This window comes from Leiobunum rupestre, chromosome 4, assembly GCF_980474605.1.
Source record: "Leiobunum rupestre chromosome 4, qqLeiRupe1.1.hap1, whole genome shotgun sequence".
In the NCBI taxonomy this organism is placed as follows: domain Eukaryota; kingdom Metazoa; phylum Arthropoda; class Arachnida; order Opiliones; family Sclerosomatidae; genus Leiobunum; species Leiobunum rupestre.
The window spans coordinates 34,053,819-34,070,001 of NC_143387.1; the positions used below are offsets into that span (position 1 = coordinate 34,053,819).

Consider the following 16,183-nt stretch of genomic DNA (forward strand, 5'->3'; position numbering starts at 1 on the left):
ATGACATAAATTACGTAGACCCAGGACACTTATTCAAACCATTTTGGAGATCTGTGTGTTCTTTGAAGTAAAGGGCCTATTTTCGTGGCTAGTTCCGCGTTATTTGGGTGTAGTTCTAAAAGTGCTAACTACCAAATTAAACAAAAGTATGTGTGCGTGCAGTCATTTTGGATAATTCAAAAAAACGATTAATAATTCTAGGTCGCGGAATACACAGCGAGTTGACAGCGAAATCAATTTCCCGAACCCAACAAGATACGCGAGTGTCGAACGACTAAAACTTTCCCTTTGTCGCGCGAACTGTAACTAGACACGCTAATTCTGACAAACACGAAGAAAAAGATTTAAATTTGGCGGGACACACGCGTCCAATCGACCTTCGAGAGGAAGATTCCGAGACCCGCCCACTTTATCGGCGCGGTTCGCGTTATTCTCGTAAGAAAACAAAAACCGATATTCGTCGGAGGTAGCGCGATAAAAGCCATAAGGCCGACTAGCGACGTGGATCGGACCCTCTAATAAGTATGCAAGGCGTATAAAAAGGCCAGAACTGTTTGATTTGGTTACCAATAGCAACGGCCGAGACTTACTTCTGCTGGAACAAAACGTAATCTTCTCCGGTCACCCTTTTAAAAATGCGCCTATAAACTTAACGAAAGGGGCTCGAACACTTTTACGCGTTCGCGGGGTACAAATACGAAGACCCTACTCTTCCGTTCCATCGAAACTTCGACGTTGCTCTTCTTTGAAATGTAAAGGTAAGAAGTTAGAACGTTACGCTTTTCGGCACTGAGCTTTCTCGCGTTAGTTATTTCCGATGAGCCCGTATAATTATTCTTCGATATAAACAATTGCGAAAGGGTGACGCGAACATACTGGTTAATCAGGATTATCGAATATGCGGGAAATTGTTACTACGCCTTTATTAAAACCCTCAATATGGAATATGTTTTTGGAAAGGGTAGCGAAGCCTTTGCCTTTAATTTTAAATCCTAGAGTTAATGTCACGAGACTATTAAATAACGATCACGTCTATTGTTCACACTTTCCTTAAGTGCTTCAAATGGTTTCGAAATTTAAATTAATGATCGATATCTAGCTACCTCTAGTTGCGTAGCGCAAAACTAACTACGGAGTTATATCACTTTAGTGACTCAACCGAAACTATTAAGAACCAGAGAAAACCTTCGACTAAATACGTGGAAAAATAGTGTTACTAAGATCTCTTCTCTTTCCATGGGGTTCATTTTTGGGGAATGTTTTAGGGGTCACTTATTTTTCGGGGACCAACTCGCGACGCTGGCCTTGTAAGGCCGTTGCTTACCCACTGTGGGTGTAAAATATAAATCAACGTATACCAGGGAATAAAAGTTTGGGTCGACGCAGGCACCCTTCGTAAACTTACAGCGCAATCATTTATTTTCTTTGATTTGCCCAGATCTGACTAATCTATATTACGGCAGTAGAATTAAATTTTGTTTATCTGAAGATTGACAATGGGCGGCGGCATATCGTCCATGTTATACGTATACGGGACTTTGGACGGACTACGTTCCATAGCGTAGACATACCAATTTCACACCAATGATCCACAACCGGTGTATTGCTATTTTAAGTAAGGGGATTTCACATTATAGTGCTATACGATAATTGGTCGGCAGTAGCGGCGCCAGCAACAGGACGGGGTAGGCCTGGGCCTACTTGAAATTTTGGTAAGGGCCTCCAAAATTTAATATATGGGTCTCCAAATTATTTCATATCAGAAAATTCGTAATTTGTTTGCGAAATAGTTTATTTATTCATTAATTTTTCCATATTCAATGCGAGTGATTCGCTAAACGACACGGCGGGTTTTATTCCTTTCAACGGTACGAGTAACGTTTCTTTGACATTAGTTTATTTTTTAGTTTTAATTTTTGGCGAGCGCTACTATATCCAAATTGTATCTTTAATTTTATCTTTACAAATAAATGGTTTTTAAACTTACTTTACTTACGTCGTTAGTGTACCTATGTACATTCATTTTCGTAAAGTTGTAAATTCTGATGTAAGGGATGTACATGCGAAGTATCGAAGGAATGAATGTAAATTGATAGACTTTAATTCAGTCATAGAAATAAGTAAATAACCACTCATTTGTCAAGAGTTATTAGTGCTAATTTTTTCATCGCGTAGCCATTTTACCCAAATATTGCACTACTTGCTTAAAAAAAAATAATCAACGTGGACGGATTTGAAAAAATTGTGGGGGGGGGCCTCCAAATGGTTGGCCTACCCCCCAAAAATCCTGGTGCCGCTACTGTTGGTCGGACAACGACAGAGTGTAGACCATTTACTGCATGGTTTGGACATGAAATTTGGTGGGTTGCGTACTGTAAAAAAATTCGATTATTAAGGAAACCTTTTTGAAGAATGATATTTCATTGGTGTACGTCTTTTCGATGAATGATATTTCATTGGTGTACGTCTTTTTGATGAATGATATTTCATTGGTGTACGTCTTTTCGATGAATGATATTTCATTGGTGTACGTCTTTTTGATGAATGATATTTCATTGGTGCACGTCTTTTTGATGAATGATATTTCATTGGTGCACGTCTTTTCGATGAATGATATTTCATTGGTGTACGTCTTTTCGATGAATGATATTTCATTGGTGCACGTCTTTTCGATGAATGGTATTTCATTGGTGTACGTCTTTTCGATGAATACCACATTTGGGGGTTATTTAAGGCATATTAGGAAGAAATATGGATCTTAAGTTAAACAAGATCCAAGACAAACAATCCTCATCCGCCCAAATGTGGTATTCAAAAGATGAATTTACCCAACCAAAATTCGGATACTTCAAAAAGTCGTTTGACCGATAGTGCCATTTGAAAAATAGTGGTCCGACCCATCAATGTGATAAAATCTCGCGATCAATTGCTTTATACCCCTAAGACAATTGTCATTTTATCATCTATCCTAACGTATCGAAATCCAATTGAGCAATATTAATAATTTGTAATGGAAATGGAACCATCGAGATACGGGAAAGAAATTGATTTTCAATATCGAAGTACGATAAATTATAGAAATTACGGATATTCAGAAGAATGATTTATTATACATAGATTCTATTTAAACTATTGGATTTTAGCTAAAATCAATTTGAACTTTATCAATCGCGTCTTTGATGTTAGGGCAATCCGCGTATTGTACTTCATCGTAGCGAGGGGTTTCAGATCGAACCGACATTCTAAAAATACCGTGTTTGACTAGATATTTCAACATAAAAGAAAAGTTCTCGTGATAATGATAGAAATGGTATACCCTATTCTCCACGAAATTAAATTAAGTGAAAACAGAAACGGATCGATTTCAATCTATACGAAATTGATTGCGCGGCGTACGTGTTGATTGTTTTCCGAAGCGCTCTGTACAACGTATAGGCCTACTAGCGGTGGCCGTCACGCGATGAGCCCATATAGGCCCGTATAAACCATGTTTGTGGAAACATTACAAAAGCGTTACAAATATCAACCTTTTTCAAGAACAAAAACCGAAATCTATCTGGTTTTTCTATTCTCGCTTAGTATCCTTCTGACGCCGAGCTAAGTTTGACCTCGAGGTCGAAAGGTCACGACTCCGCGACAAAGATATGGATCTTGATCCCACGACGCGTCATACGTGGATGACGTAGCCATCCGGGACTTACGACATGAAATTCCATTCCGTTCATGGATCAAACATTACTTTGGAACTTAATGGAACTAGGGCGGTTCGCGTGTCCTCATTCTGCGACGCCATCGCGTTCAGCCACAAGCCACTTCCGGTCAATTCGAGGTAATTTCATCGGGAATAGAGGAGCTAAATAGATCAATTGTTTGACGCGAAATACTTTCAGAGTATCCATAACCTTGGGGACGAACGAAGAATGGAGCGGCGCTTTGCGACTAGGCGTGACCTCCAAAGATCCTTCGACTCTGGGAACCGCGGGTCTTCCTAGGTACGCTTGTCCCGATTTGATCTCGAAACAAGGTTTCTGGGCCCGGCCTATACCCGAAAAATGGGCGCTCAATGGAAACAGGTACTTATCAGAACGGGTTTTTCTTCCAACCGCCAAACCGTATTTCTCATACGAGATCTGGCCACAGGTTAACATTTTACGTCAGCTCTCAAGGACATTTCCAGTTGTTCGTCAACAGCGAACACAAAGGAGCCTTGCTATCGGGGCTTCCAGCGAAAGAACATTTATGGCTTCTGTTCGACTTGTACGGCATCACATTTTCGTTGACCTTCGTCGCCACTTGTAAGTCCGCGACCCTTTCACTACCTATCGAATATTAAATAACGCTCTTTGATATTTGAAGCCGGAAACGCTCCGGTAGAGGTACTGGCTCGAGGACCGGAAGCGTTGCAAGTGTACCAACAAGCGTGCGCCGATGGTAGCGTGTCTCTACACAGATCTCGTCTGGCCCTCATCGGGTGCGAGTCGCGAGAAAAGTTAATCTTTAAGAAACTACTATTAAACGAAGGGTGAGACTGCGATAAAGTAACGAACATTTTCGAATAGAGCGAATGATGAGCGCATTTGTTAATTTGAAAGGACAACGCCGGAAGCTCAGAAAAGACGAGCCATTGACTGCACTCTGGTCTGCCAAACTGACGAAGAAGGACGGGGAAAAGCGTGGAAAACCATGGGTGAAGGGGTGCCTCCGCCATCTATCGACACGCTGATGGACGAATTGTACGACAGTGATGATAGCGCATCGAGTGGTAAGCGGAACTATTTGTCCTTATCAAATACGTGCTAGAAAATATAGATAATATTGTAAGGGTGGCGTTTCGAGTCATTTTAACGACTTTTTTCTTGACTTTCCTAATAACATAATGGTGAGTTTTAGAGAACGTAATGCTATCCAATTTTAATTGGTATGTTAATTTCCAGTTTCGGGTGGTGCTTTTCCTTGGCACTCATATTATCTTTGTTTTGGATGAGCGTTATCTCGATCGGGGTCAACCACGGCTTAGCCTTGACATTCGTTACCTTGGCGTTATGAGGCTATAAAAATGTCTCAATCATAATCAATCTCCGGGAAAATGGAGAAGACGGGACTTCAGATCGATTTTAAGCGATACGAGTTTCTACCCGGTATAAGACACCTGAGGAACTCGTCAACCAGCAAATTCGTTCCAGAATCCAATATCAAAGAATATACAACCCAGACTGGGAGCTAAATTGATAAACTTCCTGTAAAAAGAAAATCATATGGAAATAATTATAAAAAGTAACGTAGTCAACACCCGCTGCCTTTGTGACTATGGACAAGCAATTTTCACACATGATTAACAGTATCCCTTCTTGGGGTGTATGTTCTTTGCAACCGGAATCACCCAGGAAGAGGAAATTGATTGACGCGGGAAGGGTCGAAAAGAAGACGAATAGTGCAAAACATCGATCTATCACAGAGCGAGATTTATAGGAAAGCCTGCTTTCAAATTGATATGCAATAAGGCTTCGGATGACGGCCAAATAAGACAACTTCCTTGGTCAAGGTTTGCAGCCCTAGGGCTTCTTCGTACACTTTTCGCCTCGAGCAATTTCCTCCTCTTTGAGGGGTTCCGGTTGAGTCGACATCTTGGGTACTGGAATTAGCTTGTAGGTTGACTGGTTCGTTCCTCTGGTGTCTGATAACAGGTAGAAAAACACCAAAGCGGAGTTAGAAGACAAACGTTTCACGTTGAAGTTTGTACGCTTTCGATCGATTGGAGCAAAGGTTATGAAAATATAATGAGTCTTCCTTCAAAGTTTCGCGACTTTAACTGAATCGAGTGCGTGATGATGTTGTGTGGTTGATTTTAAAAGGAGGCACCTACTTTATTATCTCGCATAATTACTTCCTGAATGTCATTTCCGGATATAAAATAAACGGTAGAGGAACTGAGCGTCACGACACGTATTACATTTAATTCTAACTTGGACATAAGTATGACACTGATCGATATCGTTTGATGATAGTTTGTCGCAAAGCGATTTCGAAATTAGAAGTGTAATTAGAAAAGGAAACACTTAGGGGCAGAATTACTACCCGAATACTTTCAGGAAAATAAATAAGAGCCAAAAGCCCAAAACGCTTTTATGCCTCAAATTTTAAAATGACTAACTTCAGAAACGAAGCGAGTGTTTACAATTCACAATTTTACGATCCAATTGATAATTCATAATTATTTTGCCAAAGTCGCGGTTACTTTAATTTTTAAAAGAGTTTCAATTTTCCGTGAAAGAGAATAGAACGCGTCATGCTGATAACATGTTACTTATTATTCTACCTATATGCAAAATATCGTGCAAAAATAGCTGTTGGTGATATAGCTAGTGTCCTTCCATGTCCTAAGCGCTACGGCCTGAAAAGCTACAGCCAGAATAGCTGCACCAGAACAGCTACACCCGAACACCTACAGAGTATAGAACAGTTACAGGCTCGAACAGCTACAGTTTAACAAAAACGAATGAATGGAAAGTGTTCGCAACATCGACCTACAAATACAGCAGATAATGTCAGATTTGGAAACTGGATTCATTAAAACCAGCAAGAAGCAGTTCCCAATGAAGAGCACAAGGGATGTTACTATCATTTTAGTCAATGCTTATAATAAAGTACAATAAGATCAGGTACTAAATTTTATTGTTTGTAATTATCATTTGAAATTACAACTGTATTTTTACGCAACACTTTATACCCATGGGTATGAAATTCTTTTAAACGTGAGTAAACCAATGAAAATACAAATGTTTTTAATAATTGTGACTGTTTCTGAAAATGGAGAAAATTTTAATAACGATATTAAAAATAAGATGTGTTACGTAACATTTCAGTGAACCCTCCCACCCCCCCACGTAACATTTCGTAACGCTTGCTAAAACCCCCCCTCCCCCCTACCACGTTACGTAATTTGTGAAAAGCCCCTAACGCCATTCACCGATTACTTCCAGGATATGTGCCGCAACTATCCACGTTTGTAGCAGCTCGAGCCAGTAGCAGTTAATTACTCTGTAGCTGTTTGGGTGTTGCTGCTCACGTGTAGCTACCCAGGCAGTACCTAATCAGGTTGTAGCGCTAAGGACCTGCTAGCAGCTAGTGTATCCCAAGTAAGCTAAGCACAATATACGCTTCGTGCGTAGATTACTTTTTGGTAACAGATAGTGGATACTTTTCGCTTTTTCTGGAACAAAAGGTGCACTCTATTTACTCTAAATTAAACTATTCACTTGTACTCTACACCGTGAGCTATTCGTTAAGCTCAGAGTATTGGGGCTACACTATTTACTCTTCCTCAAAAGGAGGTATAAAGAAAGTAAAATCGTCTGCGTATCCAAAATTTATCTAGTAAAATGGCCATAGGCAGCCATTTTGGGAAAACATTTTACCCCAACTCGTACTATTCGCCAGCACTGAATTGGAGTAAAATGATGACATAGGGTTACCCTATTTGGAAATAAAAAAAAAGAGAAAAGTATCCACCTCGAGTTTCAAATTGAATGCGTGAAAGCTGTCTGCTCGTTCAAAACTCTCTCTGTAGGCTGAAAGTTTCAGCCTAAAAAACATTGAAATCCAAAGATCGTCTGCTATTTCTTCACACATTTGTTATTAAGACATGGTTATTAAGACAGATGCCACTATATTTCCCGCGATCGTAGTCTATCGCTCGCCCACTTTAGCAAACAAAAGTTTAGTACTATTTAAATTAAAGGCTATTATTTTCGTACTTAAAAAATGTTTCGTCGTGTTGTAGATGAAGAGAACTTTATGGAAGAAGAATATTACCGAGCCATCGCTAAAAACATAGTTCGCGAAATCATAATGCAAAAGAAACGAAAGAAACAAGAGGAGAGGAAGAAAACGGCCCTGGTTCGCGGGGCACTCAGATTGCAATCCAACATTAGCAGGAAATCGTTCTACGGAAGGAGACCAGAGGCTAGCAATTTTTCTGTTACATACAGGGTACACCCTTATTGGCGATCCCGAAAAGTGACGGAATTCGTGACTAACGAAAGTGATTCTGCATTCGTTAGAACGAAAACGGACAAGCGAAGGCGAACGAGAGCATCCCGGAAGAGCTTCCTAGACGGTTAGTCGAATTAGTGGAGCAAATGTTAGCGGAAGCCGAAACCAAGCAGGACTGGGATAAAATAGACAACGAGAAAAAAGGATCGCACTCGGACCCCGATCACCCGAAAGTTACCATCAACATTTGGGACTTTCACGGGCATCCAAAGTTCTTTTGCATGCATCAGGTATAAAACCTCGCCACCGAACCGACAATTCCAAAACCTTATTTTCTAAGCCTTTTCATTACGCACGCAGGCTTTCCTATCTCCGAAAACACTTTATGTTTTGACCGTGAGCGTGACAAATGATCCGGACGATCCCGTTGAGTACTACAGCGAATGGAAAGGAGTAGGTTTCGAGCGTAACTAAACTAAACCGAGGGAAATGGCGCTAAATAAACTTTCCTTTTCAGACGGAGCTACCGGAAGGTCCGGTACTAACTACTTTGGAAATCCTTAACTCGTGGATGACGGCGATACACGCTTCGGTGGCCCACAGCAACAGCAACGTGGACACTGAAGGCCAGGCCGATTGCGGGGAATCCGAGACGGAGGCCGACGATAAGTCCACCACGGACACACCGTTGCTTCAACCTCACGTAGTGATCGTGGGCCTTCACAGAGGAGATGCCGAGGAAAAGAAAGTAAGCGGTATAGTCGGCGTTCTAGGCATAGCTGGCTGAAGCGAAACTTATCTATTCCAGATTGAAGACAACATGAATAAGATTAAAGAGTACATTCAAAGTAAAAGCTACGGTTCGCACGTGCTGCCGTTCTATTATTTGATCGACTGCGGCGACACGGCCGAGGCTACTCGCCAGATTCGAGAGGTGAGGGCTAAAATTGAATCCACGATGGTTGAGCTTCCACACGTGATGATGGAGGTGCCTCTGAAATGGTTAGCTTTCGAGAGAATGCTAGAACGTCTCTTGGAAAGGAATATCTATATGGTAGACCTTATGCAAGTAAGATCTAAATGGTAATGGCTTATTATTTTTATTATCAAATGTCTGACGAGATATTTTGCGTTAGCTATTCGAAGCGGCCCACCGAGAAGGATTGGACGACGAGCGGAGTTTCTGTTCTATGATCGAGTTCTACCACCAACAGGGTAAACTGCTCCATTTTCCCTCTGGAGGGGTGTCGTGCGGTGGTTTCGAACACGAAGGACGTTGGTCCAGCACGGTGTTCTTGAAGCCTCAGTGGTTCGTCGACAACGCCTACCAAATTTTCGCCATGGAAACTGCGGAGAAAATCGAAAAGGGAGTCCTCGCGGCGGACAGTCTAGTGGATGGTGTTATCTCCAAAACCTTAATGGACAAAGTTTTCCCTGATTTCAGAGAGCAGAGAATGATTCTTCTCGGAGTTTTGGAGAATTTGGATTTGATTTGCGAAGTGGAAAACTCTGAGGTGAGATACGACATTTTCCAATAGCGTGATTTTAAAATCAAATCTCTAACAAATGAATAATACCCGATTCCAAACAGATGTTCGTGGTGAGCTCGCAAATTGAGGAGAAAACGTATCTAGTTCCTTGGAACATTGGTTCGGACGTGATGGACTTGGCGGAAGAAACGGAATGCCCTTGCTCTTTCACATTCGTGATCGACTTTCACGGACTATTGCCAGGTAAGACAAATTTAAAATTGTCAGTTAATGTTAACGATTCCGAAAGAAATAATTTTTGTGACGAAAATTGTAGCCGGTTTATTCACCCGTTTGACAACGCGCATATGTCGTTGGTCCGAGCGCCACCACTGGCAGAGAGAACCCCAAGTACAAAAACGAAAGGGCAGACTAGCCGTGGACCGGGAGTACGACATCGTCATCAAACTGTTAGCCAGCGGCCTCTCCAGAATCGAAGTGGATATTGTAAAAGCGGACGGGACCAATATGGAGCTTTCCAGAGATTGCGTCTGTCCCGCGCAACACATTTGCGCCAAGGTAGCCTTCACCCCGAGAACAACTTCGACGAATGGCTTTAACGAATGCAATTTATTTAGGTTCGTCATTTGCTAGAGAACGAACTGGAAGCCATCAGGGACATTTGGTTCAACAGGGTATGTTTCACGGTTTGCGTCGCTTGCCCCTGCGATAAGGAATGCAAGGAGCACGGAGCGGTTCGATGCCCTCAAGAATCGTGCGCTCACTTCATCTCGCTCAATCAGTGCCTCACGAACAAAGTAGTCACGTGCGACTTTCGAAGAGTCAAGACTGACTTTATTCGCAAATATTTCCCGGAAGCGAGCGGTAACGTACAAAAGATCCGAAACTAGAAGCTAAAATTAAAACACTCGTTTATTTGCAGTGTTGGGTATTCGAAATATCAACAAAAGGGACTCGTATTCTTCTAATTTACTTCAACCCGGTGAAAGTCAAATGACGTGGGACTCGCACACGAGAGAGGAGGAGCCAGGTTGGATGGGCGGAGTAGTGAAAATGCTGAAAGGCGCCTCTTTCGGAAAAGACTGGAGAGCTTTGGCCAAACGACTAGGTTTGGACAATTCGCGCTGGCGTTTAACAGGCTATGAGTTTATTCGTACATTCGTAAATAGGGTACGGAGATCGTGAAGCGGTGAGATTTGAGGACGACGTAAGTCCTTCGATGGGTTTGCTTCGAGACTGGATGGACTCAAATGCCGGTACCAGATACAGCGTGGACATACTGCTCTTCGCCTTGGAGCAAATGGGACGTGAAGATATAGCCGACGTTATTCGAATTGATCTCGGTTAGAACTTTAATACTAGGTGGTTTCTTTTCGCTTGTTCCTGGAATTTCGGAGTAGCGTAAGAAGAGTAACGCTATGACGTCATTTTACTCGGATTCTGTGGTGGCGAATAGTTTGAGTCGGAGTAAAAACGTTTTTCAAAATGGCTGCCTGTGGCCTTTTTAGCAGATAAATTTGGGCTAGGAGACGACAAAATCCGATTTACTCTCTTGACACCTCCTTTTCAGAAGGAGCTCTAATACTCCGGAGCAAGCAAATAGTTTATGGGGCGGAGTAATTCTCATCCCCGGAACAGGTGAATAAAACATTTTAGGGTAAAAAGAGTACACTTTTACTCCGAGAACAGGCGAAAAGAAACCACCTACTAATAATAATAATAATAATAAAGAATGCGAATATTGAGTTGATTAGACAAGAGTATAATTTAACTTTTTCTGAATCGTATTTAGAACCCGAAGAACCGGCACCCCCAATATTCATTAGTTATCAGTGGGACGCCCAAGCGGCGGTGTTGGGCTTCAGACGACGTCTCGAAATGGCCGGTTTCCCCTGTTGGATGGACGTCGGTCAGATGGGTGGCGGAGATTCTCTGTACGGGAAGATCTACGAAGGAATAAGCCGGGCAAAAGTCGTCATTTGCTGTCTAACACCCAGATACGTCATCTCGCAAACCAGTACGAGAGAAGCCAGTCTGGCGGACGTTTTGCGAAAACCGATTCTTCCCGTGATGCTCGAAGCGGTTCCTTGGCCCCCACCCGGGCCCTTGGCGGTCGTTTTCAGTCCTTTGGTTTACATCGCGCTTTGCGGTCAGTACCGCGAACGCTTTCCATCCGTATTCAATCGAAATAATAATTCTAATAATATATAATCTAATTTGTATCGCTTTTAAGGTATCGGGGGACACGGAGGAAATGGGAGACAAGCGGACTGGGAGAGCCGATTCCTAGAAATCATAAACCGACTGTCGCAGTACGTCATGCCCATTCCAGGATTCAACAACATGACGTCTTTAGTCAGGGTTCCAGTCGCGCCATTGTCGCATTCGCCGTCCTTAGTACCCATCGGAGAAGACTTCGGGCAAATTGAAGAAAGAACGGTTCAAGAAGCCGAGGTTTGCGCGCTGTTAGGCTAGGCGCCCACTGGCTCTCCGTTTCATATCCGTCCTGCCTTCCATATGGCATTGTTTTCGTTACGAAGCAAGGGCTTGTGGAAGGTAGTACGTAGACGTTACGAAGAGCAGTGAGCGCTTGGCCTTAGGCGAACCACTGTCGTATCTATCGTACATATTTATGAACGCTGATGTTTCGTAACTGCAGGGAGGAGTCGACGAAAGCGTGTTTGATGGCGACCAGGTCAGCACGTACTCGGAAGAATCGGTTAGGAGGCGATCTCCGCCACCAAATTGGCGACCAACTAGACCCGACGTTTCCGTGTCAAGATGCACCGTTTGCGTTGTATTGTGATCTCTCGAGTCGGTTGGGACATTCGACATTCTTGGTCACGGGGTTTATTTTAAAGTCGCGCTTACTTGTACCGTTTTTTGAGACGCAATATAGTGCACCGGGAGTGCTTAACCAAACGAACGCATTTTTACTGTATGAACAAATAGCCCGTTAGTTCAAACATGATTTTAATAAAAGTGTGACGGAAACACTACCAGGATGTATTTAATTTATATTTTAAATTTGAGAATATATTTCATTATTATTTCAATAATTCTCAGTGCATTGAAGTCGTTTATCAGTTATTTCTTAATATATAAGTCTAAACCTATCGGCTAATATTGAAATAATAGGTTTGATCAAATGTCAAGAAAAACGTAGCTTTTAAATAGATCTTTCTTACGATTCCTACCAAGACTAATTTCACAACATTATTTTAATCAGCGTATTTATTTATTTATTTATGTATGTATGTTGTTAAACGAAATGACTACGTGAAATAGTAGCCATACCACACTGAAAAACCAACACGTTGATGAAACTAATTTCGGGTAAAAACTAACTGATCAGTCAGTAACCTTCACTTTCTCACGATGACTGGCAAAAACTATTGTTTTTCGATTTACATACTATTCAAAAATAACCATTTGAGAGAAAACTACAAAAATACAATTAGAAGATAAGAATATTGATAAATAATGAAATAACCGAATATAGCCCTTCATTAAATCGTGTATAAAATTGCCAAGTCATCGGTAAAGTGATAATTTCAGTGTCAAGGAAGCGAGTTTTCCCCTTATTCCCCCCCCCCCCTGAAAATAACCGCGCGTAGATAAAGAACAATGACTTGGTGCTAAATTTGTGGCGAACGGCTATACACGTATAAACCCGTTTGTTTAATTGATGAATAATGGGCCTGGAAATAATCGAAACAAATTAATGAAAAGGGGGGAATGAATTGAATCCCGGATAAATGTTTTTTTTTTAAACACCTGCGTACAATTTATTCGAATGTTTTGTTTTAGAGAAAGGGTAACGAACATCTCTAACAGGTGATGGTGTTTATATTTCCGGGGCTTTTGTATTCGTATTAGTTTTAATAACGTGGCGTGTCTGCCCTCGTTCAGGGGCAGCGCCAGGAGATTTTTCTCAATTGTGGGCCCCCTATTCCTCAATTGTGGGTCCCCCTATATCTTGACTTAAAAATTAAATTTTGCCAAGTTTTACGCATAAATCGACTTGAGGAGGCCCTTGTTCTCGTTATGTGCAAAATTCGGAAACCTCTATATATTTCCTTCGATTTTAGACGAAATATCACGTAATATTTTCATATCTCACTAAATTACCGCGTAGCTACTAATCACAGTCAGTGAGTGGTTATTTGATTCCTATATATAGTAGCCTCGACCGTGCTAAATTCCTCGCATAGTGACCCAATCTCTAGTCCGTAACCTAAAACGAATTTTTGGTTAAAAAATGCCTGTAACGATTTCTAGAATTCAAAACTGAAAATTGCTTAAAAGAGTTGGCCGCAATTGTCATAATGGGTACTAATTTTGATAAAGGCAATGCACTTATCGTAACCGTTTCGGTACAGTCCGTATGGAAGCTATTGCGATGAAAGTGGGAACGGGCAACGAAATACTCTCCAAACAGACGCAATTTGCATCGAACACTTTTTCTTATTCTTGATCCTAAACGTAAAGCTTTCGGAACCATGCATTAACCTTTCGGAAAGAACGAGCAAACATAAATTAAGCAATTAGATGATTAAAATACGGAGTTCTCGATATAAATGCGCCCCGATATCCATTATAACGAGCGCTGCTGGTAGGGGTAATTACATTCATCCGTATAGCGGATATTCACTCTCGTCTGGCAAAAGAAATCTTACGACAATTTAAATGCGAAAAAACTTTCGAATGGCAGGTGTTTCGAAGACTAATCCAATTTCAGAGCGCGACCCCAAGAGCCGAGTGATTTATTCCCTTAATTTAATCGCGTCCTGGAAATTTAGTATAAAAACTTCGAATGACATTCACTTTGCGACATACTTATTACAATTCACCCCTATTGAAGACCAGAGTAGCTCCAACCAAACGACTCGTCATGTTCGCTATCGGATCTTGGCTCGCCTGTTTTGCATTCTCACTGCAGGTTAATATATACATTTGGTTTGTCTAGAGAAATCTCGTTTTAAAAGTGATTTCTTCCCGACGAAGCTGGTAGCGAGCGAAGTCGCGGACCGAAGTAGGGACGATAGCCCGATTCAGTTGCAACTTCACTACGAAACGCATTGCAAGTTTAGCAAACATTTTATCGTCGAACAACTCTATCCTACGTACCAAAAGGTCGGGAATATCATGGAGATAGATATGGTACCTTACGGGAATGCCAAGGTAAGAACCAAGCGACGAACGCGCTCTTACTAAATGACCTAGAAATCCGTATTTTGTCTACGCAGACGCAAGTGATGAAGAAAAACGACACTCTTTGGTTTGTTTTTGTATGCCAACACAACGAGAAAGAATGCATTGGGAACCAAATTCAGGTACCGCAAACATATTTCCAAAAAATCTTATCGGGCTAAGAATAAATTCTTCCTAAAATCAGCTTTATCTTAGACTTCTAAGGCCAGAAATGTTAAGCGCGCACTTTAGTGGATTAGAGACAGGTTTCAGTAGGCGCGAAATTTCCCGCCAAACTGCAGATGCGTACGTAAAAATATTCCAGGTGTATTACCCAACCTGACGGTGCAAAATGGAAATTTTATCCGCCTAAGAATATTTTTAATTTATAAATTAAATTATCGCGATACAATAGTTTTTAAAAGTAGCCATATATTTTCCTGAGGTATTTCGTACCGCACTATTTAAGCAGTATTTAAGTGTAGGGAGCTGTTGGCTCGAACGCATTGTAACCCGGCCACCTGAATTAATGGCTTCAAAAGTCGCATTAGCCTAGCTGATTATTGATTATTGAAGATACGTGTTTCGATCAATTGAAAAGAAAGTGGTTGTGGGAGATGGGTATTTCTTTCTAAAAGATTAATTATCCGTTTCCGCTATATTCAGACATGTGCCATCAAAATCTACGACAAAACAGCGGACCATTTGCCCTTCATCTACTGCATGGAAAATTCGAACAAAACGGAGAAAATGGGTGAAGAGGTCCGAAATACTAATTTTTCTAATATTGCAACATTAATATGTTACTGCCATTCAAACTCTTAAAATGAACAACGATCATGAAAATGAAATTGAATAAGCTGGTGTATTTTCAGTGCGCGAAACAGCAAGGCCTAGACTGGGAGCGCATCGACAGATGTACTCGCTCCAAGGAAGGCAACGACTGGCAAAGGGAAATGAATATTAAAACCCGAGACACGAGGCCCACGAAGACGTACGTGCCCTGGTTAGTGTTCGATGGCGAGCACACGGAAGAGTTGAACAAAGCGGCCAGGGAGGACCTGCTTACGGTCATCTGCAACAGATACGGAGTAAGAAACCCAACCGGCCATCAAAACTATATCCATTGGGCTAACTGATACTTTTTACAGGGAGACAAACCGAAGGCGTGTCCGTAATCTTTATGTACAATACGGTTTTTGGTAGTCACCTTTTTTTCTACGTCTATTTAATATTTCAAAGTTCAAAATAAAAACCTGGTTATTAAAAAGTCTTTCGTGAATTACTATTGTTCAACTATAGTCCAACTTTCGTCGGTTCAAATTTAAAACTGATAAGTTAAATGTATTACAGGCTTAAAGATTCAAAATAAGTAAATAGTGAACGCTTATGCTTAAAATTTACAAAGCTCCGTTTTACTTTTGTGTTTGCGATCACCTTCGAAAAACTTCCAAAGGTAAAACATTACTAAATCTTGGTCTTTTTAGGCTTATAAAAAGATTTCCAGA

General features: G+C 41.3%; 2 protein-coding genes across 3 annotated transcripts; both read left to right on the forward strand.

The window, feature by feature from the left end:
• The first annotated feature begins 558 nt into the window (after positions 1 to 558).
• LOC149947500 (uncharacterized) lies at positions 559 to 12,482 on the forward strand. Of its 2 annotated transcripts, none has more exons than XM_090172939.1 (20): positions 559 to 758; positions 3,580 to 3,829; positions 3,891 to 4,073; positions 4,141 to 4,295; positions 4,357 to 4,522; positions 4,593 to 4,762; positions 7,781 to 7,989; positions 8,061 to 8,282; positions 8,353 to 8,445; positions 8,510 to 8,740; positions 8,801 to 9,061; positions 9,129 to 9,506; positions 9,584 to 9,725; positions 9,799 to 10,040; positions 10,100 to 10,346; positions 10,405 to 10,590; positions 10,652 to 10,825; positions 11,275 to 11,631; positions 11,716 to 11,936; positions 12,142 to 12,482. In XM_090172939.1, the coding sequence occupies exons 2-20, from the start codon at positions 3,705 to 3,707 to the stop codon at positions 12,286 to 12,288; spliced, it is 3,909 nt and encodes a 1,302-aa protein (XP_090029065.1). In that variant the 5' UTR covers positions 559 to 758; positions 3,580 to 3,704; the 3' UTR covers positions 12,289 to 12,482. The 2 variants fall into 2 exon arrangements, with proteins under 2 accessions (XP_090029065.1, XP_090029066.1); XM_090172940.1 differs by having other exon boundaries at positions 7,781 to 7,962.
• A 799-nt stretch (positions 12,483 to 13,281) lies between these two features.
• LOC149947501 (gamma-interferon-inducible lysosomal thiol reductase-like) lies at positions 13,282 to 15,948 on the forward strand. The gene is made up of 7 exons (XM_090171363.1): positions 13,282 to 13,319; positions 14,352 to 14,424; positions 14,490 to 14,666; positions 14,732 to 14,818; positions 15,342 to 15,437; positions 15,551 to 15,766; positions 15,827 to 15,948. Exons 2-7 carry the CDS (start codon positions 14,377 to 14,379, stop codon positions 15,851 to 15,853), a joined length of 651 nt encoding a protein of 216 aa, XP_090027489.1. The 5' UTR covers positions 13,282 to 13,319; positions 14,352 to 14,376; the 3' UTR covers positions 15,854 to 15,948.
• Positions 15,949 to 16,183: the final 235 nt, after the last annotated feature.

What these genes read in the sequence shown, in the direction of transcription:
- LOC149947500 (XM_090172939.1), top strand. Translation starts at nt 3,705, where the DNA reads ATGAAATTCCATTCCGTTCATGGATCAAACATTACTTTGGAACTTAAT. An exon ending in CGTTATTCGAATTGATCTCG is followed by an intron (nt 10,826 to 11,274) that starts GTTAGAACTTTA and finishes AATCGTATTTAG; the next exon opens with AACCCGAAGAACCGGCACCC. An exon ending in GAACGGTTCAAGAAGCCGAG is followed by an intron (nt 11,937 to 12,141) that starts GTTTGCGCGCTG and finishes TCGTAACTGCAG; the next exon opens with GGAGGAGTCGACGAAAGCGT.
- LOC149947501 (XM_090171363.1), top strand. Translation starts at nt 14,377, where the DNA reads ATGTTCGCTATCGGATCTTGGCTCGCCTGTTTTGCATTCTCACTGCAG. An exon ending in GTTTTGCATTCTCACTGCAG is followed by an intron (nt 14,425 to 14,489) that starts GTTAATATATAC and finishes TTCCCGACGAAG; the next exon opens with CTGGTAGCGAGCGAAGTCGC. An exon ending in TACCTTACGGGAATGCCAAG is followed by an intron (nt 14,667 to 14,731) that starts GTAAGAACCAAG and finishes TTGTCTACGCAG; the next exon opens with ACGCAAGTGATGAAGAAAAA.